General features: G+C 43.6%; 1 protein-coding gene across 1 annotated transcript; it reads left to right on the forward strand.

The window, feature by feature from the left end:
• Window positions 1-2,117: 2,117 nt before the first annotated feature.
• ADRA1A (adrenoceptor alpha 1A) lies at window positions 2,118-22,875 on the forward strand. Its single transcript, XM_054650712.2, has 3 exons — window positions 2,118-2,416; window positions 3,583-5,218; window positions 16,794-22,875. Exons 2-3 carry the CDS (start codon window positions 4,336-4,338, stop codon window positions 17,303-17,305), a joined length of 1,395 nt encoding a protein of 464 aa, XP_054506687.2. The 5' UTR covers window positions 2,118-2,416; window positions 3,583-4,335; the 3' UTR covers window positions 17,306-22,875.
• Window positions 22,876-23,018: the final 143 nt, after the last annotated feature.

Here is a 23,018-nt window from a genome sequence, read left to right on the forward strand (position 1 = left end):
CAAAGATCAAAGATGGAATGAGGAGCTCATCCAGGACTGTGTTCCTTCCTTACATGACTCAGAGACCTGCCGCTGTCTGGAAAATCATTTTGGGTGGCACAAAACTTTGGGTTGGAATTAGATGGTTTTAAATGTCCCTTCCAACCCAAACCATTCAGTGACACTGTGAACACCAGGGGACAGTTCATCCTTTCTCAATAGAGGACAAAAGGAGAGTAAAACCCCGTATGGATCCTTGCCTAATATGTTCTTACAAAATTCCAGTGGTGGATACTCAGAATCCCATGGACAAGCTTTCATCTGTCTTTAGAGGTGCAAAGTTTGAGATTAAATAGCTCCTCCTTTTGTTTTCTAGACTTGCATCCCTCTCACTGCTTTCTCCCAAACTTTGATTAATCCAGAACTTTTACACTGGACACAGATAATTCCAGCACATCTGGCCAGAGCCAAGCACAAAGATTGCTTCACCAAGGTTGATGTGACACTAACCTGACCTGTCTGTCCCTGCCTGGGGACACTCTGCACCGCGTTTAATGACCCTCCTGACCCCAGGCTCTTGGTGGTCTCCAGGTGTACAAGCTCTTCACTGCCATAAATTCATTCTTCTCTGAAGATTTTAGGACAAAATCTGCTGTCACTTCCTTCTGCTTCCCTCCATTCTGGAGAGAGGTCCCTTAACAAGGGTATTGCTCACAGGTGAGCTGTTATATTGAGTATATTAATGACTAAAGTAATGAATATATATGTATTTATTTCCATGGTGCATTTAAGAGCCTGGAATAAGCTACAAGTATGGCAAGGTCTATGTACCAGTAGAAAAAAAAAAACAGAGTGAGGTTCAGCTCCTTTCCCTCCCCTCAGTCTTTTAGACTCATTTCCCAATGAATCGATGGAAACAGAGTTGCCTCATCTGAAGATAGGCATCTAAAATAAACCTGCTGAATCACAGCCTTTAAGCATCTCTAGTTACTCAGGATTCCCTTCATCCATTTACGATTTGCTCTCTTCCAGCACTCTTTGTTACCCAGGGAAGGATGAGACCTCCAAGCAGCCTCCAAAAATCATCTACCTTCTGTAGATGTACAACAGAACAGGCACCGCATGTGGCAAGAAAACTGTGGAGAAACAGCAGCTGAGCATTTAGAAAGCACCTCATTTTTGCAGTTTGCAAGTTCCTCAAAATCAACTTGAATTCTTTTCTTTTTTATTCTTTTTTATGCCCCCTCACTTTGCCATTTCTTCTCTTGGGGTTTTTTACTCTCTAAGAGACAGCAAATGGTGTAGCTGGAGATGCCACAAGGGTGACTACACTGTCCCAAACTCTTTGCCCAACCTGCACAAATTGCACATTCCTGGGAGCCTGCTTTTTAAATTTTTCCTCCAGTAGCAATGGCTATTGCAGAAGCAAGCAGGTACTCTGAATTTGTTGGACCAGTGATCAGGGCTGCTGACAAGCATAGATCTGCTTTCAGTACTCTCCTGGGGGAATCTGAGCATCACTCAAATTTACCTGTCTGTGAAACTCCTGAACCCAAAACCCCAAACTTTCCCTCTCAAAGTTACTGCCCAGGAGGAGGAGGTGGAGAGTCTGTCATGCAAGAATAGGCACATGGTTCATCTTCTTCATTGTGGATACAGGGTTTGCTAGCCTTTGGCTATGAAATCCCACTCTGTGTCCCCTTCACTTCAGGACATCACTTTTGTATCTGTTCTTCATTGGGGACTTTGGACACTTTTTTTTTTTAAACTGCAATTAGAAGCCATGTGAAAAATCATTCTCCCTTCAACAGCACATTCTGCTGAAGGAATTTCCTCCTTAAACCCCCATCTCCAGTCAGCTGTGCTTTGTCCCATCATGTAGAATCCCCAGGCAGTGTGTCCTGCCTTTATCTCCTTGTTCCGTTTGCCCTGCAGGAAATTCTCTTTTTAGATCTCAAAAATTTTGTGTTAACTCATGAACAGGAGTTTGTTATCTGCCTTCCACTCTCTGGTCTTTGCAAGAGTTTGAGTGGAAAAAAAAAATAATAAAAGATTTAAAAACACATTGCCCAGAAAGAAAGAGTGCTCTTTCTTTCTGGGCAATACGGGAGTGGCAGTAAATTACGGTAATGGTAAGACTAATGCTCTGCTACATAGCAGAGCAGCAAAGTTCCTCCTGCTCCTTGGCAGTGTGGAGCTGAGCTCTGAATAGGGCACGGATCCTCCAGGGAGCCTGGAGCCAGCCCCTCACAGCCGCGGGATACAGGGAATCAGCCCCACTGCCAGCTGCTGAAATACCAGTGGGGCAATAAAGGGAGCAAAGCCGAGGATTTCCAGGCACGGAGCCCCATCCCCGCATGAAAGAGGAGCCTGCTGTGCTGAGAATCTCCTTCCCAGATGCTCACAGGAGCTGTGCTGCCTTCTGAAGACTGAAGAGGTGGGTGTGGGGCAGACACAGCAGCTTGGGGTCTGCTCTTCCCAGCATCAGCTATATCCACAGGCTGGGCATTATTTGGTAATGATCACAATTATAATGCTCAGAGATGCTTGATGCAACACTCACTTTTCATGTATATGCTTAGATAATCTGTCCTTTTCTTCCTTGGGATTATTCCTCAACTTGTTCTATCTGGTAGGAAAGAAAATAAGATCCAATTCCATTTTAGTGTACTGAAGTAAAATACCCACAGTGTGATACCTACCCATCTCTCCCTTCCCCCCTCCTCCCTGCCTGTGAACTGGGAATTTTGGGGCTTCAGAGTTTGAAATGCTTTTGCCTACAGGAAAGTTCAACATGAAGGTTGGGAAATAGGACAGTTGTTACTGCTGAAAGTGTGATCTGGGGGACTCATCCCAAAGGACACTTAGAGAGTCCTTCCTCATCTGGGGTTTTACAGCCACAGTCTTAGTGGTGGTTTTTCACCTCTGATTAATAATTGGGACGGAAATTCTATATCCACATGGAGATACTGGGAAAGGTTTTGCAGCTCCCACTTGCAGCTCTCCTCTCCGTGCTCCCCAGGTCTCGGTTCCCAGGCTAATCCTCACTTTTCCATCTGAGGTACCTTTTCTCCATATTTAGTCAGCAAAGGCTGAGCTTGGCTTCCAGATACCCTGAAATGTTGTGTCACTCACTAGGAGGCTTGCTCCCTGCAACATCTTCTGCTTGGCTTTGGAGTTGCTTTTCCTTATAGATTTTCAAAATTGGCAGCTCAGCTGGACTAACACTTTAGTGGGGAAAAGTCTCGCTTAATAAAGAAACTTGAGATTGAATTCTGGGCTTCTAAATCTGCTGCACAGTTTGTACAGTCCTGAATTGTGTCCTGCAGGCTTCTGTCTTTCCTAGAACTGGTCTCTGAAGGTGAGCTAAAAATAAGGATTGATGCCTAGCCCCATAAAGAAGGGAAAATTCAGGCAGGAAAACCCACATGGATCTCTCAGTTGCTGTTAAACAGTGCTGGGCTGGAAATGGTTGGTTCCACTGGCTGGAGCCAGCCTGAGGAAAGCACCCTAAAATAGCCTCCTGCTCTATTCATATATGGGAACCCTAGCAGCGAGTGTGGCTTCTGGGAATCACATTGTTCCTGTTTTTGTCTTCTCCAGGGGGGTGAGGATCTGCAGAGAGCACGAGAGCATGGCCCTGTGCACACGGCAAACTCCACTCTTCCCCTCAGAGCAAGCCAGGAGCTGATGTATATGAGCTTTAATTTGCAGCCCAGGACCTCGACTGATGAGTGCTCCACGTACGGAAAGCTCTGACTGACTGCCTAAACCCTGGATGGGGAGTGATGGATATCTCAAACAAAACTGCTGAGCAGACATAGCAGCAATCTCCACCCAGTCAGGTTTCTAAGCCAATTTTAAGGCAGAATCAGGACTAACACCAGGCAATTAAAAGCATCAGTGATTTCCTCTCAGGAGCAGCTAAATTGGAGACCCTTTGGAATATTTACTTTCCTTAAGCACAGAACCTTCCCCAAAAGACAGAAATTATTTGAACCTGCAGCTCCAGTATTTCTTATCACATAGCCTTGGAAAGTGGGACAAACAGTCTCAGGTTTTTGTAGCCCCACTTGTGCACCCCAAGGAAAATGCAGAAGGAGTTAAATTTGACTTGGAACTGGTGAGTATCAACCATGTTATTCTGGTGAAAGCCTAGGAGCAAGGGTAGGTTTTCTAATATGTTTCTGGATCTTTCTCATTGCTTCTGGTGCTGCAGTCCTAAAACATTCTTCAAAACTCTTTTCCCCAGCAAGGCTAAGCAAATGTTGCCTATAGGACCTTCCTGATCTTGTCACACTGTTCCTGCCTGGAAAGGGGGTGAAGTTCAGCAGCCTCACAGGGACATTACCAGCCATGCCCTTCCTTCCTGGAAACTCCTCTGAGTGCTCCAACTGCACCCACTCTGTGGAGCCCGTGAACATTTCCAAGGCCATCTTACTGGGTGTTATTCTAGGGGGGCTGATTGTTTTTGGGGTTTTGGGTAATATCCTGGTTATCCTGTCCGTAGCCTGCCACAGACACCTCCAGAGTGTCACCCACTATTACATCATCAACCTGGCTGTAGCTGACCTCCTCCTGACTTCTACCGTCCTGCCCTTCTCAGCCACCATGGAGATTTTGGGCTACTGGGTCTTTGGGAGGATCTTCTGCAACATCTGGGCAGCTGTTGACGTGCTTTGCTGTACTGCTTCCATCATGAGCCTCTGCATCATCTCCATCGATCGATACATTGGGGTGAGCTACCCACTGAGGTACCCCAGCATAGTGACAGAGAGGAGGGGCCTCCTGGCCCTGCTGTGTGTCTGGGCACTGTCCCTGGTCATCTCTATTGGGCCCCTTTTCGGCTGGAAGGAGCCAGCCCCGGAGGATGAGACTATCTGCCAGATCACCGAGGAGCCTGGCTACGTCTTGTTCTCAGCACTGGGCTCCTTCTACCTCCCCCTGATCATCATCCTGGTGATGTACTGCCGGGTCTACGTGGTGGCCAAAAGGGAAAACAAAGGGCTGACCTCTGGGCTGAAGACAGAGAAATCCCATTCCGAGGAGGTGACCCTCCGCATCCACCGCAAAAACATACCTGGTGCAAGCAGCTCTGCAGCCAACTCCAAGAGCAAGCACCACTTCTCTGTGCGCCTGCTCAAGTTCTCCAGGGAAAAGAAGGCTGCCAAGACCCTGGGAATAGTTGTGGGATGCTTCGTTCTCTGCTGGCTCCCATTTTTTGTAGTAATGCCTCTTGGTAAGTAGAGCTAACTCCTGTGTGTCTTCCAGCACCTTCTGGGCAGGGAGGACTGTGCTTGTGGCTGGGTGTGGTAACACTGATCAGAATAGCTCTGAGGGAACAATTTTGTACTGCAAAGCTGTCAAAAAACCAAATCACTCAGCACCACAAAGCAGGGACCATGAAAAAAAACGCGAGTGTTAAATTAGACCAGATCTGGTCTCTGGTGATGAAAACCAGGGAAGCAATCTTGTACTTCTTCCATATAGAAAATTCTCTTTTGTGAAGTAGAGCAGATATTTGTGACCATCTCTGCTATAGGAACAGGATCTTTAGGGGTTTGTGTGTTTATGTTTGCAGCCAGGCGACTTAAACATGTAAAAGGTCATAATATAAATACATTCAGGGTTGAAGTAGCTGTTCACAGATCTCCTGGAGTGCTCAGCATTGATGATTCCCACTCTAAGGAAGAAAATATCTGCTTCCTATTAGGAAATTCATCCTGTGAGATACCATAACTCCAAACAAAGTTAATCTTTTAATCCAGTTTTTCATATGACCAGTCAGGAGACAGCAGTGAGGGTCCTTCCAACTAATTTTATACTGCTCTGGATTGCAGCTTTTCTGGGAACTCATTGAGCCCACTGACCGAACACTGGCTCAGCCACCATGCTGGAGGTGAATATTTATTCTCCAGTTGTCATTCCAAAGTGGAGAAAAGATAAGGATTTGTTCTGCTTTGCTGGAATATAAAGAAGTAATTGGAATTTTAATTAAACCTTGCTCAGTTACCTCTGATGCAGTTGAGGATGGAAAAGCAGAATACTAATTCCATACCTCTAGCTGAGGGTGAAGGACATAGCTCATCACACTGGGTTGGGCTCTGCCATTAAATATTAGGTTTTTCAAACATGGAAACTAAAATCTGTGACTTGCTCAATTTCAGGGCTTTTCTTATGGAAAGGGCTTATGCTGTACAGGAAAAATAAAGTAAGATTTTATGGAAGCTTCATGTAGTAAGACAACAATATGGACAATTCAGAAAAGGTAAAACAGCCTTACCTAAACATGAAAAGAAAGATTTGGGGATTTTATTTTCCTTTTTTTTTTTTTTAATTCTGTTTTTTCAAACTTTAATAAGTAACTGGTTTTTTTTTTTCAACTAACCCCTACTGGCTTTACCAAGATTTGTCAAGACACAAAAAAAACCTGTTGCTAATGTGAAAAAACCCAAAAATTCAGAATTTTTTCCTCTTGGTCAATACTGGGAAGTGCTGGATTGGAACTGTTTCCTAAGGAGAAGCCCTCAAGGGCCTGGCATGTGCTGGCCACGATGTCAGCACGGTGAAATGCTGCTTGCCAAGATGACTGAAACATACTCAAAAAGGGTTTGAGAGAATGCATTAAATACACTTTTCATCTGCAAATGTGATTGCCCACAGAGAGCTGGTGTTAATTAATTTGCTTTGGATTTAAGAAATCTTCTGGGCTCCAGAATGACTTTGTATCCTCCTTGGATCCCATGTAAGGAAACTCTGGAGGTTTTTTTCCTCTTTTTTGCGGGAGGTTACTGGGTCTTTTTAAAGCATATATTATAGGGCTTTCAAAACCTATTTGCTGCTTTTGTCTAAGGACAAAAAAAAACGGATTAAACAAATGAGTGGCACTAAAAAAGTCCTTAAAAAAGCCAAGGACTCATCTTGATGCAGGGCACTTTCCAAAAGATTAAAACCACTTTCAAGTCTGTCCTGTACCCAGGCCCAATTGGGATAGGGAAGGGAAGTGGTCCTGCCAGGGTCTTGGGGTCCTGCCAGGGTCTGACTTTCCAGATGTATAAAATCCTCCTTTCCAGATGTATAAAATCCTTTGTTGAAACCCTGGTGGAGGCTCATAGCATACATGGCTGGGAAACCAGAACTTGACCAGCTCTGCAGCTTTGTGGCCATGGGACAGACCAAAACATGGTCCTATCAACCAATTCTGGAGGGATTTGACTGATGTGGAGGGGCCATGCAGGGACATCATTTATAAGTGGACTTGGACGGCTGGACTCAATAATCCAAGAGATCTTTTCCAACGTAAATGCCTATAATTCCATGATTCCATCAGCCAGACCACTCCCAATGCCGATTGCCCACAAGACAGACACTCTTAAACTGCTACAGAAACCTCTTCAGACAACTGTGCTCATCATTCCATGCAGCACAACTTCCCCAAACCTAGATTAATTTCACTGTAATCTACAGCACCTTCAAGATTTCCACATCCGTTAACATCCACTCTACCAGCCAAGAACTGCTTCCAAGCAAGAAACATTAGGTTTACGGAAGTGCATCATAAAGCAGGGTGGAAGCCTTTGAGGTGTAGGTATGGGAAGACCAAGAGGGATGGAAAGATATCGAGAAAGGCACAATATCCAAGTTGGCTGATGCTGCTGAAAATAATTGGAGAAACAACTGAAGTATCCCTGCCATGATAAATTATTTTTATTGAAACTGGAGTGTAAATGTACCAGTTGCAGTCTGTGTAAGGAACGTTTTTTCTCTTAGTATCTCAGATTAAGTTTCATTCCAAAGGTTCTGTGCAAAATCCTTCAGCCCAATAATCCAACACACCTTCTTCTCATTTGGCTTGAAGTTTGTGGAAAAAAACAGGAAATTATAATCCTGTTGCAGGAAAATAAGTGAGGCCAATATTTGCTTTTCAAAACTTCTGTAAAACACAAGGTTGTCAGAGCTTTGGTTTCCACTGGTAGAAGTCAGGTTTTCATTCCTGTGAGCAGAACCAAGCAGAACTGACATCACTGACAGCTTCAACTGACAGTTCAGTGACCACCAGACAAACACAAAATAAAAAAACAGAGAAAGGAAAAAGCAGCTTTGAGCCTGTCTGCATCTCTCAGAGAGGGTTATGGAGAAGAGCCTGAGCTTATCTGCAGCTCCTGGGCCAAGGGGCAGGGGATTTGTGGGGAGAGGCTCAGATGCAGCTTCATCTGGGCAATCAGGGCTTGTTGGGCTCTGGCATGCCCAATCACAACCTGCATTTTTGGCTTTTTGTTCTCCTCTTGCAATTTTTAGAAAGGGATATAGGACATATGTAGATAGATGGACAGATGTAGAAAGACTCAGAGCTGGAAGAGCCCAGAACTCAGTGAAAGCCCCCAGTGATGGAAGGTTTTCATGTCACAAGTGATAGAACAGACCTTGTCCTGGAACTGGAAGACATTTATATGTTGTTGTGGGAATTCTTCAAAAGGTTTCCTTTCAGCAAGATAAATGACAGTGCTTGGAGGTTGTTTTGAGGTGAAACATGCACAGAACTGATGTAAAAAAGGGTTGGGGGTGTTGCAAAAATGGTCCTGGCCTGGGACTAATGATTTATCTTAACAAACTCTCAGAAGAGAACAAGTTCCCAGAGCTTTGCTCGTGGTCTATTTTCTGTGGATCAACTTGCAGGTGTTGCTTTCCAAAGCTGGAAGAAATTAAAAGGGAAAGTCTGAGCTAGGAGGCCACAGGGGAAAAAATCCTAAACTGTGCAAGGGAGAGGAAGGGTTTTAGCATTTGTCAATCATTCTCATGATTAACAAAGCAAAAAAGAGGATCTGCTAGAGGGTGTCTGTGTTTGTGGTCTAGGAGTAAATTAGTCTTGTGAACTGACACAAACACTGTCAAGGGAATCCTCTAATCCTGTCTGCAGATGGTTTCTATTTACTATTTTGTGGCATTTTTTTTTAACAGAGTCAAAGAGGACCACTCTAATTTCATTAGACATAAACCAGAAAAATAAAGTGCATTTTTCCGTCTCTGCTGTTGACACAACATGACCTCTCAGAGGGTCACAAGGCTCAGAGTAGCAACACACATCAACACAGACTCCCCACATTAATATTTCAGCGTTCTCTTAGTGAGAGAGAAAAAAAAGAAAACCCTCAGAATAAAGCCCCAGCTCTTTCTCTGGATCCCAGCTGAGGGAGAGGAAGAATGCTTGCCCTCCTTGAGTCACAGAGCACAAGTGTGTGTGCGAGTTAAACCATTGAATGGAGAGAATTTCAGCCATGAAGATAAACAGACAAGATATTTCAATGGCAAGGGTTTTTTTAGGCTTTTTGCTGATCACAAGGGGCATTTTTCATAATCACAGACTGAAAAGGCACTGTTGGTCTGGGCTGATAATTCAGCTAATGACAAAGATCCCATGGACATCCCTGGGCTAACATTTCTCCACCATTCCCAAATGTGATCCTGAAATGTGTCCCAGTGACTGAAAACACAGCAAAGGAGGGGAGGAATCAATATTAAAACCCATTTATACTAAAAACAAAGGAGGGAAGGTCGATTAGCTGTGCTGTGCTTCGAGAGCCACTCCTGTAGCTCTCCTGTGTGTGTCACCTGCCACAGGAGCCTCATCCTTGTCTCAGAATATCCCTCCTCATTCAGCCACCACCTTCAAGTTCCCAGAGTAAAGGAAACAGGAGTGTCATTTTTCACTCACTCTCAAATGCACAATTCAGGGTTGGGGAGTGATGGAAAGGCCGTGGTGAGTGATTCTCCCACCCCACTGAGCAAATGTCAGGATTTGTCTGCAATTTGGATAATGGGAGAGGTACTTGGCTCTTGCTGAAGGAGATAATTTCTTGTTTCTGACTTCAAGGATTCCAAAATCATGACAGAAAACAAACTCATGAGGCAGCCTGAGACTGACTCAGATTCTCAAACTATTCTCTGGTTGTTTTTATTTTTTTAATTTTTAAAGGAAAATTACTATTTTATTTTAAGTGAATGACTTCAAGAGTGATGGCTTCAGGGCAAATATCAAGTACCTCCAAAATGTCAGCAATGGGATCCAGACCCATTCCACTACAGTAAGAGCTTGGGAACTGGAACTGGAGTGACAATTACATTGATTTGTGAAACAATGTGATTGTTTGGGTTCACACGGGTAACAAAACCTCAGTTTACCTTCCCATGGTTTTTTATCAGCTTTCTAAATCTGCAGCTGCCCACAGCAAATCTGGAAATAGTTGCTTGCTGAGATATTTCCCAAAAATATCATCCATCCTGAGTGGGTACAATATGAAACAGAGCATAAATTAGGTCTGAAATAATCCAAATCATCAGAGCAGTGTTCCCAGACTGACCCATTCCTGCTGCCTGACCTTTCACCTCTCACCTGTGCCCAGACACCCTCATGGTGCCACAGAGAGCTGAATTCAGGGATTTGGGAGGGAAAACCAACTCACTCCTCCTTCTATGTCTGTTTATTATATATCAGCAATAGCCAAACACAAAGTCCCTCTCATTTTCCCTCGGGAATAGCCAAGGCATTCCAGACCCTGGGGAGGCACAGCTGGAAAGTGCAAGACTTCCTCACATCACTGCTTTTTTTCTGTACTGGTTGTGTTAATTGGATTGTGCAGAGTCCAGGATCATTTCCTACTGTCCAACGGTTCCTTGATACCATTTTTTATTCCATAAAAAATACTTCCCATAAGGGAACAATGAGAGCATAGAGGAGAGGTCATGTGTGTACAGGGGGCAGCTTTCAATGTCTGCAGCAACATATATATCTCTCTGTGTGTGTATGTATGTATATCTTATATATACTTATATATACTTATTTTTATAAATACACTTTCCAGAGGGTGGATTGAATCATGACCTGAGATGCAGCATAGAACACTTAGGGAATAAAGTTTAGAGCTAACACGGGGCTTGGGAACACAAAATGTAGCATATTTATCAATGTTTGTAGAGCCATGAGAGATTAGGGAGGCCATGGTACACAGTTAATTCCCTTTGGAATATCATTGCTCCTCTGTGCTTCATCCTTTGGGTCTTTATGGCTCTGGAAGACGTGATGCCCTCTGGACTGACTGCTTCAAGACAGATCCCAGGACCTGAGTTCTGAGCTTTGCTTCCCTGTAACCAGAGCACTCTTCCTGTTCCCAGCCTGAAGGGGCTTCAAGAGCTGGAGAGGGACCTGGGACAAGGGAATTACAAAACAAGCGGAAATAGCTTCCCAATGCCAGAGGGTAGGCTTAGATGGGACATTGGATGGTTCCCTGGGAGGTGGGGAGGGTCTGGGAGGGAATTTCCAGAGAAGCTGTGCTGCCCCAGATCCCAAGGCCAGGTTGGACAGTGCTTGGAGCACCCTGGGATAGTGGAAGGTGTCCCTGCCCATGGCACGGAGTGGCACAGGATAGGATTTAAGGTCCTTTCCAACCCAAACCATTCTGGGATTCTCTATGGACACAGCCCCAATCTCCCCCATACACTGAAGCAGCATCACCCCCACCTGACCTCGGTGCTCTGTCTCAGTCACCATATTTAAGCTACACAAAATAAAAAGAGGGGGAAAAAGCAGCAAACCTAAACAGAGCTGCAAGATTCAGTAGCAGAGATGGATTTGTAATAGAGATGGATTTATAGCTGTGATGGATTTGTAGCAGAGATGGGTTTGTAGCTGAGATGGTTTTTAACACCACAAAGGGTTCATGGGTCACACAAATATACGGGATCTGATTCCTATGGTGCTGGCAGCAATGATGCAGAGTAAAGAACACATGTTTTTACAGTCTGGCAGATTCCAAAACCCTCTCTGCTGTCCATCAGTGAAATGACGCATGGCATCAGGCCTGGTTTTTAAACAACCCATAATCAGGCAGCTCTTGTGACAAATGACAAAGTCAAATAACAGTTGTGAGAATGAATTAGCACTTACTCACCAGGAGGGATGTAGCAAATTTACCTCTCAGAGCTGAAGAAACTTCCAGCTGAAAAACTGGAAAATAAAAGATGTGGGAACAAAATGCAATCCTGACATTTCCAGGGATGAGTGATGAAATACTTAATGGCAAAAGATCTCAGGAGGCTCATAGTACATTTTATTTTATTTACTTTAACAAGAAGCAATTGTATTGTGCTACTGACACTTGAGTCTCCTCAACATTTTGAAAACAAAGCAGGAATTGCAGTGTCATTTGCTCAATCCATGATTCAAAATGCATTAAAAGACCCCTTGAAGCTTTCTTTACTGTTCCTCCAGCACAGACTGCAGGGGGACAGTGTAAGGTGAAGCCTTTAAACTTTAATCAGGTTTGCTGCTACTTACGACTTAATTCCTGACAGTGTGCAAAGGACGATATTAAGGCCAGTGAATAGCACAGAGAATTAATTTAAAGTGTGAAAACTTAATATATTAGCTGCTGTTAACCCTCCAGCTCTCCTAGAGGATACTTGGATGGCACCTGTGATTCCACCTGGTCTGGAGGGAGAGAACTGGAAAAATTTGCTCTGAGAATTAGGTGCAAAAATTCTGCTTTCTCAGCCCTGGGTGATGGTGTCCAGGTGTGCAAACTTTACTGACATGAACTGGCAGTCACCAAATGGTCAAGGATTGAATGGAAATGCTCATCCCAGCTCCACCTGCTTTCCCTGTGCTCACTGCTCTGTAGGGAACATGTACCATACACCCTAAAAAAGACATAATTCACCACAATTGTTTAATCTCATGATTAATTATGGTCATTGTTTTTAAAAAATCCCATAAAATCTTTGTTTTATTTCTCCTTTGAGTTCATCTGATCTGAGCTGTCCAATCTGAGAGCTCAGCATTGAACAAACTACTTTGTCACCAGGTTTGAAAATGCCTCCTGCTCATTAACAGATCCATCAGCCACTGAGATTGATCACAACAACATCAGTGAATATTAAAGGTTTGCAAGAAAGGGACATGTTTTTAGGATTCTGTGGGGAGGAACACCATTCCTCAAGGATTTGGAAAATAAGATATTTTTCCCCTTTTCCTAGATACTCAGGTAGCCAACAGGAAATGTTGGGGAATATTTCTGAGCTACAGAGGTAACTGTGGGGCTGCAATAGAAGGACAGAGATTTCGGTGGCCCCTGAGTGTCAAACACACCCTACAGGGAAGCTGGAGGGAGAGTTTTTACCAGGGCATGCACTGATAACACAGGGGAGAATGGTTTTGGGGTGAAGAAGGGTACACTTGGATCAGATATTGGGAAGAAATCCCTCCCTGCGAGGGTGGTGAGGGACTGGGATGGATTTCCCACAGAAGCTGTGGCTGTTGCATCCCTGGAAGTGTCCACGGGCAGGTTGGAGCACCCTGGAATAGTGGAAGATGTCCCTGCCCGTGGCAAAGGGCTGGAGTTAGATGATCTTTCATTTCCCTTCCAATCCAAGCCATTCCATGATTATCTGAAAGCCAGTGTGTAGTGGAATCTGTAAATAGCAAAGTCTCTGTGCTGTTAAAGCTCCTTCATTTTCTTTCACTGTGTATTATTCCAAGGCAACAACGAGTGTCTCCACTGATGAACCAAAAAAGGCTACATTAATAAATTAACATGCAGATCCCACCCCCAAAAAAGAGCAAGGGACAGACTCTGACACTGGCTGTTTTCTATTTTTATCAGACTTTGGCACAGCCCTTGCATTCCATCTGGAGGGAGCGAGGAGTTGCAGCAAACAGGAATTGTTATTGTTTACCCATTTTTACACTTGGCCTCACACTGCTGAATCCATAAACTGGGATTTGGTTCACCTTTTCTCGCACCACAAAATGGGAAAGCAGCAGATACATAGCATTTAAATGAGGAAACAGACAAAAAAATGAGCATAATTTGGGCATTTAGAAGCCTTTCGTTATTTTTCATCTGCCAATGACTTCAGCCAGAAAGTTCTTTGAGAATGTTATTTAGTTGTTTTTCACTAAAGGAGAGAAGCATTAATTTGCTGAGAAAAAATTTAGGTTGTGGATACGTGTGCTTACTTGTGCTTCATTGCAAAAGAGCATTTGTTTTCTTTAGCAAAATCTTTTTGGTCTTAAAATCTGGTTGATATTGAAAGTAATAATGAAACTGCTGTACCTGAGCCAGTTTCGAGCAACCAGAAGCTACCGCAGAGGCAGTGAGACCCATGCTTGGTGCCCAGGTCATATCTGAGTTTGCAATCAGAGGTTCAGCTGCCCCAGTACAGAAACAGAGCTCCTGTGGCATGTTCTGCACTGCCTGGGGAAGACACAGCTTTGGGAAAGGCTTAGTGCCCCTAAAGAGGCTCCAAGAGAGCTGGAGAGGGACTTGGGACAAGGCCAAGAGGGACATGGCAAGGGGGAATGGCTTCAAACTGACAGAGGGCAGGGAAGGAGGGGATATTGGGAAGGAATATCTCTCTGTGAGGGTGGAGAGGGGCTGAGATAGAATTCCTAGAGCAGCTGTGGCTGCCCCTGGATGGCTGGAAGTGTTCAAGGCCAGGCTAGATGGGGCTTGGAGCACCCTGGGATAGTGGACAGTGTCCATACCCATGGCAGGGGGTGGCACTGGATGGGTTTTAAGGTCCCTCCCAACCCAAACCATCCTGTGATGATTGTGATTTGGTGGTACTTCACTGCTGCTGTAGTACACACACACTCTGAAATTAATTGGGCAAGAGATCTTTCTCCCATTTAATACCTTCATTATAAATCAGCTTGGGTGGGAAGATCCCATGGGTCATGCCCATGCCATTACCAATTCCAAGAGTGGCATGAAAGAGAAGGAAAAGTACAGCTTTGTCCATGGGTCCGCAGACAGAGCTCAGGCTAATATCCTTACGATAGCATCAGAAAATTCGCCAATTATGTGATTTGACGTTTGAGATCCTGTTTCCAGCTGACATCTTTGAGGTTAGGGTGAGGGGTAAAAAGGGTCTTAGCGGATACTGGATTCTGTTCCTCACACCTAGACATCACTTCGATCCCTCAATTCTGTGTTGGTTCCTTGTTTTTAGGGGTTTTTTTCTAGGTTTGGTGAGGGGCTTCTTCATTTGCATGCCAACCCCGATGTCCCCTCCTCTTCACCGTCCCGGGTGCCATCCTCCAGGAAGCAGCAGGGTGCCACTCGACAAAAAAGGGGAATTCCCAACCATCAACAACAGGTAGTTAACAAAAAACTATTAACTACAGGTGATTACCACAACAAACAGTTAGAACTCCACCCTGGAAGCAACTGGCTCAACCTGTGAACTCTGCAACTTTTAAAAAAATGGGCAGCTTTTCTACTCATAACACACACAACCTGGTCCGAGATCAGAGACCCCTGCAAGGCTTCTCACCCTGCCCCCTGTCCTGTCCCCTTCCTGGGCCATGTGCTTTGCTCAGGGGGCAGAAGCTGCTGCCACCACAAGATCGCTCCACATTTCCCCGCAGATCCCGTGTTCAGCAAGATGAGCAGGTTATTAATCACCCTGCACCAGTAGTGTCTCTGGCCTAGGCAAGATTTTGATGCATTCCCACACAGGCAAAACCACCCTAAGAATTGCTGTGGCCACTCGAGAGCATTTGCTGTGAGTGCTGCAGCTTTGTTTGACAAAGACTGAGGAAAAAGGGCGGAGCAGTTGAGCAGCTCTCAGATTTCAATCAGAACATCCTCAGAGGGCATTAACAGCTTTTCCTCGGCCACGGCCACGAGAGGTCCAGATCAGTCCCTGTAAAGCTTAGGAGCTGCTCCCAGACATGGTTAAACTGCAGAGGATGATGGATGCATTGATGTCTGAACCTTCCAGAGGATTTCTTCCACATGTTTATAGTTTTTCCAGAGGAAGCATGAAGACAAGCATTTGCCAGTGCTAAAAGTCCTGTTTATTATAAATTTGAGTATAAATTCCAAAACAAGCCAATTTTGTTTCCCTGAGGGCCTTTTTTTTTTTGGTTTGTTGTTTTGTTTTGGGGTTTGTTTTTTTTAATAAAACCTAAGGTTTGCATCAGGAAAAACATTTTCAAGATTTTAAATCAGCAGATAACTCATCATTCTATAGAAAAAGAAATGCCAATGCCAAAGTACTTTCTTTACAAAGGAAGCAGTAAAGAAAGTTCTTGCTCTTTGAATCATCTTTGGAAGGTGACATTGCAAGTATATATCAGAATATGTGTGTATATAAATAAATAAAAATATTAAAATTAAAATTAAAAATATATACACACACATCTCATGGCTGCCTATGAGACCCTCCCCAGTGTTCCTCGATATGAGAAGGAAACTTTCTTTTAATTTCTCTGAATTTTAGATGCATTCCATGAGGCAGGGTGTGGATAGTTAGATTTTCTGAAGGTTTCAGGGAATATCGGTACCAATACTTCATAATTTCAAGGACTTTTATCTGTAACACAGTCAACTCTAATCCCTTTTTTCTCTAACCCTTCTGAAATTGTGGGATTTTCTTGCCATCTGAAGCCCCTTGTGATGACCTCCAAGATATTCCTGTCATATGGGTAATTAATCTTGAATTAGGAGTCCCTGCAGAAGGAATTTTCCTCTATCCCTGGAATCAGCCCTCTGGCTGCCTCTCTAGCTGTAAATGGGAATATAATTGTCATAATTATAAAATAGCTCTCTTGACTTGGTTTCTGATGGAACATCCATGTAATTGTATGACACCACAGATTCTGAAACACTTGTTCCTGCAGGAATTGTGTTTCCAATCATAATTTTTCAAGACAGAACAGAATCCTATTTATTTTTTCCAGTGTTTTAGTTTCTTTGGTTACCTGCGATTCCTCACTGCCTCTGCCCTAACACTCTGTGTATTTTCCATTTTAGGCTCTTTCTTTCCTGCAATCAAACCCCCGGACACACTTTTTAAAATAACATTTTGGCTGGGATATTTAAACAGCTGCATCAACCCCATCATCTATCCATGCTCAAGTCAAGAGTTCAAGAAAGCATTCCATAACGTCCTGAGAGCTCAGTGCCTCCTGAGGAAGCAGCCAACAATGAAGCAAACACCCAGCTTCAACCTCAACCATCCTGCAGGCCAGAGCATGGAGAGTGGCAAAGGGGTGGTCCGGATCCCTGTGGGATCAGGAGAAACCTTCTACAAGATCTCCAAGTCAGATGGGGTTTGTGAGTGGAAGATCTTCTCTGCCGTGCAGGGTGTGCCCACCAAAAATGCTGTTTCCAAAGACTGCACAGCTGCCAAAGCCAAGAGCAAAGGGTTCCTGCAAGAATGCTGCTGTGCAGGCACTTCAGGGAGTCTTGTCCATGAGAACTGCAAAGTGCCAACCATTAAAATCCACTCAATCTCCCTGAGTGAGAGTGGGGAGGATGTATAACCAGCTGGGTGCACCAGGCTGGCAGCTTGGGGACCTCATGGGATGTCACTGTTTTTAGGGGGAAGTAGGAATAGGCATGATAGTTGAAAGGATCCAGGTGTGAACAGGTGAAACAGGGCCAAATCTTCAGAGGAAGGATGTCTGTGAGTGCTAGGAGCATGAATGGAGCCCCTCAAAGATAGTGCATGGCTTCAGTGGATGTTATTCTGAGAGTCCAGCATCTGCCAGGTGTTTCCTTGGCATTTAAAAGCTTTATCTCTTTATTCTCCTCCTTTGAAGTTCCCACTGCTCTCATTTAGGCAATGGAGGAGAAAGCAAGAACCACAAAGACCCTGTGCTGATTTCAGCCTTGACACTCTCTGGCAGCTCCACCTTCAAAGCCACTTTGTGATTCCACCCCTCCCTATAAAGCCAAACCTCACCTTTGCATTTCATCAACTCCATTGCCAAGGAAAACTCGATCCAAGTGACTGCACTCCACCAAGCTTCAGAGACCAAGGAGAACTTTTCCTTTTTGTACCATCAGCCTCCCTTATCTCCACATTATACCAAATGAAAATTTGCATGTGTACCTAGTTTGTTCAGACCATCCATGTGCCTTGATGCAGGTCTAGTAAAACTCAAAACTAGGTAAGTCCTTTTCAAACAAGGCTCAAAACTCACTTGCATTTATCCTTTTGTTTTTCATCTTCTGAGTCCATCAGGAACCTGCTGAAAGGCTCAGTAATTCTTTGCTCGGTACTTGATAGCCAGATCAGTGCCACAGTCACTGGAAAAACTACAGATCTTTCCTGTCTCCCTGCCCAGTGTTTTGCTACTTTCCTTTTCCCGACTCCTTCAAGTTGGGAAGTGACCAAGTGCTCAAAGCTTTCTGTGAGATCCTGGTACTCTAGAGTCAGGAATTTTCTCCTTGTTTTAACCAGGGGGAGTTAAACATGTTAAAAGGCTTAAGGATGTCCATCCCCACGAGAAAGGGGAATTCCCATTCCCTTGGGAAATTAGGAGAAAAGCATTTGGAAGCATGTTATATTTTAATACAGCTAATCCAAATAAATAAATAAATGAGATGGCCAGCATCTGGAAGAAATAGTGGGAGGAATTCTCTGTACAATATTAGAAATAAGCCACTCTTGACATAACTCCTCCTGAGCCTGCCAAATAAGAATTCAGCTCCTTGAAACAGCACATGAGCCCCTACTCTTGTCTGTGTCAGCTGCTGTGCTGAAGATCCACTGCCTTGAAAAGGGAAACAGCTCAAGATAAGGTTCAGTATCACAGGACAGGGTCTTGAAACAACACCTTGGTGGTGTTGATGAGAAATCATTGTTTATTTATCTCTCACTCAGTATTAAGTCCCCAACGTAAAGAGGATTTGTCTCCTGTGTCTTTTGTTTATGAACTCACAGAACACAAATCTGTCGCACGATCCTGGTTTTAGCCTAAATAAGAAATCCACCTCACACTTAAGGTTCTTCAGGCCTAGAATTTGAAGCTAAAAGTGTGGAAATACCATATAAGAAAATATTCTCATGGTACTTCAAGCCAAGAGCAGAAGGAGAAAAGCTGGAAATCTCATAAGAAAGTCACGTGAGACTCATGGCCAAGGTTTCCAGTCTCACAGGGTTCAGATATGTGGGATGTGTATTTGGACAAAACCTGAATTTTGAAACATTTTGAAAAAAACCCTCCTTAATTTGAGCAAGACAGGCAAGATTTAAAGTCTTCAGTGCACACTCTTGGTGCCCAACCCTGTCTTATTCAACAATCAGGACTTGTTTTATGACCAGTAAGACCCTTTTTGCCATATCTTCTTTGGAGTTGGGAGATTTACATAGGATTGCTGCAGTAACTTTAGATTTATTGAGGTTTCACGGTGTCAGGCAAGGAGTTGTTGTGGAGCTACACATGGAGGCTTCCACAATTGGATTCATTTAACTCCAGAGCAATTCTGATGCAGCAATATAATCTGACCCTGTAAGATGAAGATAAATAAGTCAACCTGCTGCTGGCAGTGTCAGGATGGACATGGATGTAGCACAGTTCTCCTGCGTGGCAGAGACAGAGGCTGGAATAATGAAGTCTTGGTCTCATTCTTCATCCTTTTTTTTTGTGACCAAACAGATTCTAAAGAATGTCTCTGTGTCCAGTGACTCTGAAAAGCTTCTAGTCCTCAGCATCAGGTGAGCCTGGTCCCAGCCACACCTCTGCTGCTGCCAGGTTTGCCAGTAATAACAAACACATAATTTGTTTGGCTCCCTCAGAGAATTTCTGCAGGAAAACTGCCCTGCCCTTGTTTCAAGAAGGGTCATTGGCACTTGTCATTTCAGTGGATATTTGGACTGAGAAATCTCAAAAACCATAGAAGGAGCTCTAGGAAACAGAAAAAAAAAAAAGGAGTGCAGATTTAAGCAGCCCATTTTTTCCTATTATTTAAAGTGAACTTGGCACTGGTGAAAGAGCTGCAGTCACAGAGGCTGAATGTATCTGTTTGTCTTAAAGCATGAACAGGACAAGAGGTTTTCCCAGAGGCTGGACATCAATCATCACTTGTAAAACCTTCCCAGCATAAGGATTCTGTCATGTGAAACCTTGCAGGAGCACAGAGCAGAGATCAGAGAGTGGCCAGATGGGAAGTGGGAATATTGGAGTGCCAGGAGTTCCCCTCAAAGCCACATCCAGGATCCACACCTGACCTGGCAGTGGATGTGTCCTGCCTGAAACCTCTGAGGGATGGCTGACATCTCACCATCCTCTTGGGTCAGGGTTTTCTGTTGGGAGTGACAGCCAAGATTTCCATGTTGGGTGGAGCAGTCTCTGCTGCAAAGGGTTGAGAGCTGGAGCATCACAGAGATGACTCCTAACTTGCACAGCCTGAGGTGAAGGGGATCACCAATCCCTCTTCATCCCAGGGCAGGGAAAGTCCAGTTTCCATAGTCAATTCAGATATACTATCTGATGGTTTTGAGGCTTCGTGTACTTTTCAAGATTTTTCAAATCCAAAATACTTAAATTCTGCCCACTATCCAAATAAATGTCTTCTCATTTTTATATTCTTTATTTTCTCTCTGCCAGCTCCAAGGATAAATTGTGCATTGTGTAAAAGAATATTCTCCTTTGCCAGGCCTTAATGTACTGGAAGTCCATAGCACTGAAAAGAAAAAAGATTCAGGCAGGAATATTTCTTGCTTCTCTACTTGGAATAAGCAAAAATGCATTTCACAAAGCTTCTTTACAAAATTTCCCTGCCTGACTTTTTCAATTTTCTGAAAGGCAACACTGGCAGGCTGCAACATCTTGTACGGATTGAAGTCAGTTAAAAAAGTTCTTACTGCTTTGCTGAAGTGGAAATGCTCAGTTCTATGTGTGCCTGTGGGCCTTGAGCTACTGTTGCTCATGGCTCAGTGGGGTTTTATTAGGGACTGCATTTTAAAATAAAGCTACTGAGGCACAGACCAACTCAGTGATTCATCCAGCAAGGTTTCAGCTGTCCCAGGCTGAATCCATACTGGGTAATTAACTCCACATCCTACTCAGAGATACCTTGATCCTCTTTCCTGTCTTAATATGGTTTGGATAAGCAAGACAATGTTGAAAACAAACTCAAGGGGACAGGCTGTTGACACCAATTTTTCCTGGATGATCTCTTCTGACAGCAGAGCCAACCACAAGACACTACAGAGGTAGCCTGTGGTGTTTTAAAATACAGATCTTCCCCCCAGCTTGACAGATGTAATTGAATCTCTGATTTCCCAGGAGGAGATGGAGCATTTGTCTCAAGGATTTGAGTGAAATGTCATTCCTTCTCTGCAGAGCACACTGCATATTTCTCATGCTGACAGAGAAGGAGAAAATAGCAAATGTGAGCTAAGGGGAAATGAATTGCTGAGGAGGAGAGCTATGGATGGCAACCATCACGTGAGAAATAACACATCTGTCAGTCCCACAACAGGCTCAAAGCTCCACTTAATGAACATTTCTCTCTCAGTGCAACACTGGGCTCAAACCCAGGATGAGTAAGAGCCTCTCCTTTATCATCATGGTAACATCAACGTCTTTTTCAGAGTCAAAAACCTCCACATGTTAATAGGGAAAATAAACATGATTTTACAGTGCTCAACATCTCATCCAAAGAATGAGACATTCTTGCATTAATCCAAATTTATCAGGTGCCAAAATTCACCCCTAGTAAACTGTTTTCTGAAGTAGGAAAACACAAACCTGCCTAGCATTTCAGCATATTTCCACTTTCAAAGCAAGTCCACTCAGCCAATGATGGAAAACCTCTCTGAATTTCACTGAATACTCAATTCTTCCTGACAGTACGACTGTGGGAATTGTATACAAGCTGATTTGGGTTGGGGGTTTTTTGTTTGTTTGGTTTTGGTTTTTTGCTTTGCCAATCTTTGGTTGCAAAAAAATGGTTTTGGGGTTTTTTTTCTCTTCTGCCTGCAGCAGCTTTTTGCCTGCATGTTGTACAAGTTTGGCTGGTTTTAAAAGATTTCTCCTGAAACAGGCACTGCATTTCCTGAATGTGGTATTCCTGTGTCATTGAATTTTCTACGTTCTGTTTTCCAGATTTATCATGTTTGAACAGTTCATGCTGGTCATTTCCCTGAACAAAATACTGAATGTATACAAAATCTTGCTAAGGAGAACAAATAAATTATTGGGGGGAATGTGTACTTTGGGGTTTTTTTGTTTTTCCTCCAAATTATTCATACAGATTTGTCTTCTCCTTTTCAACAAACATTTCAGCCAGAGGATCAGGTAGAGATTCTTCCCAATACTTCTGATCTTAGTTGGGTTTAGTAGGAGCAAGGTGCAAAGCAAATAAAGGAATTCTATTTCCACTGTAAAAAGGTGAAGTTCTTAAAAAAAACTTCAAACAATTTCATTTGGGCCCCAGGTCCTTACTCTGCTCTTTCAGTTTGCTTACAGTAAAACATCAGGTCCCAGATGAAATCCAGCTCATTTTGCTGTATTTCTTATAAACAAACACCAGCAGAACAATCCTCATCCACCCAAGAATGTAAATGGGAAAGACAAGTGCTGAGTTATTATTTCCTGATTTATAAAGGGAGAACTGAGACACGGGGAAGGAAAAAACAGATTTCAAAAACAGCTGATGCATCAGGAACCTCAAAAGCCCTGTCTGTGGTTGCCTCTAGTGAAACCCTGGGAAATTTCATCCAGGGAAACTCTGGAGAAGACTTTAAATAAAAAAAAAAAAAACCAAACCAAAATCAAACCTCAGTTGCCCTCCTGCTTCTTCCACAGGTCTGTTCTCTTTCTGGATTAAAATGTGCATTTATCCAGAATAATTTTGTGCTGCAGTAGAGTCTGGGAGCTTCAGCAAAGGCCTATGATTTGGTCTTTAATAAACACAGACCTTGCTCTAAAAAATTCCCTCCTGAACTTACAGTTGGCCACAAAACCTGTGGCAACTCTAAGGAATAACTTGGAGTGTCAGAATGCCCTTGTGACCACCACATTTGCTGTCAGATAAAAGAAAAATTTTTAAATAAAGATATGCATTTTTGCTTGTCTTTGTAATTTAAATCCAGTTCAGCTAAGATTACACATCATCATCATCATCATCATCATCATCATCATCATCATCATCAGTCTTGGTAAGGTGGCTGTAGGTCCTTCCTTGTATTAAAGACACCCTCTCTTGCTGGATCCTGCCAGGTGAGGAGAGGAAGGAGTCACA

This window comes from Agelaius phoeniceus, chromosome 30 (assembly GCF_051311805.1).
Source record: "Agelaius phoeniceus isolate bAgePho1 chromosome 30, bAgePho1.hap1, whole genome shotgun sequence".
Lineage (NCBI taxonomy): Eukaryota > Metazoa > Chordata > Aves > Passeriformes > Icteridae > Agelaius > Agelaius phoeniceus.

Bases quoted from the DNA above. Each gene is read 5' to 3' on its own strand.
- ADRA1A (XM_054650712.2), top strand. From the start codon at position 4,336: ATGCCCTTCCTTCCTGGAAACTCCTCTGAGTGCTCCAACTGCACCCAC. The intron at 5,219-16,793 runs GTAAGTAGAGCT...TTTCCATTTTAG, and splicing joins TTTTGTAGTAATGCCTCTTG to GCTCTTTCTTTCCTGCAATC.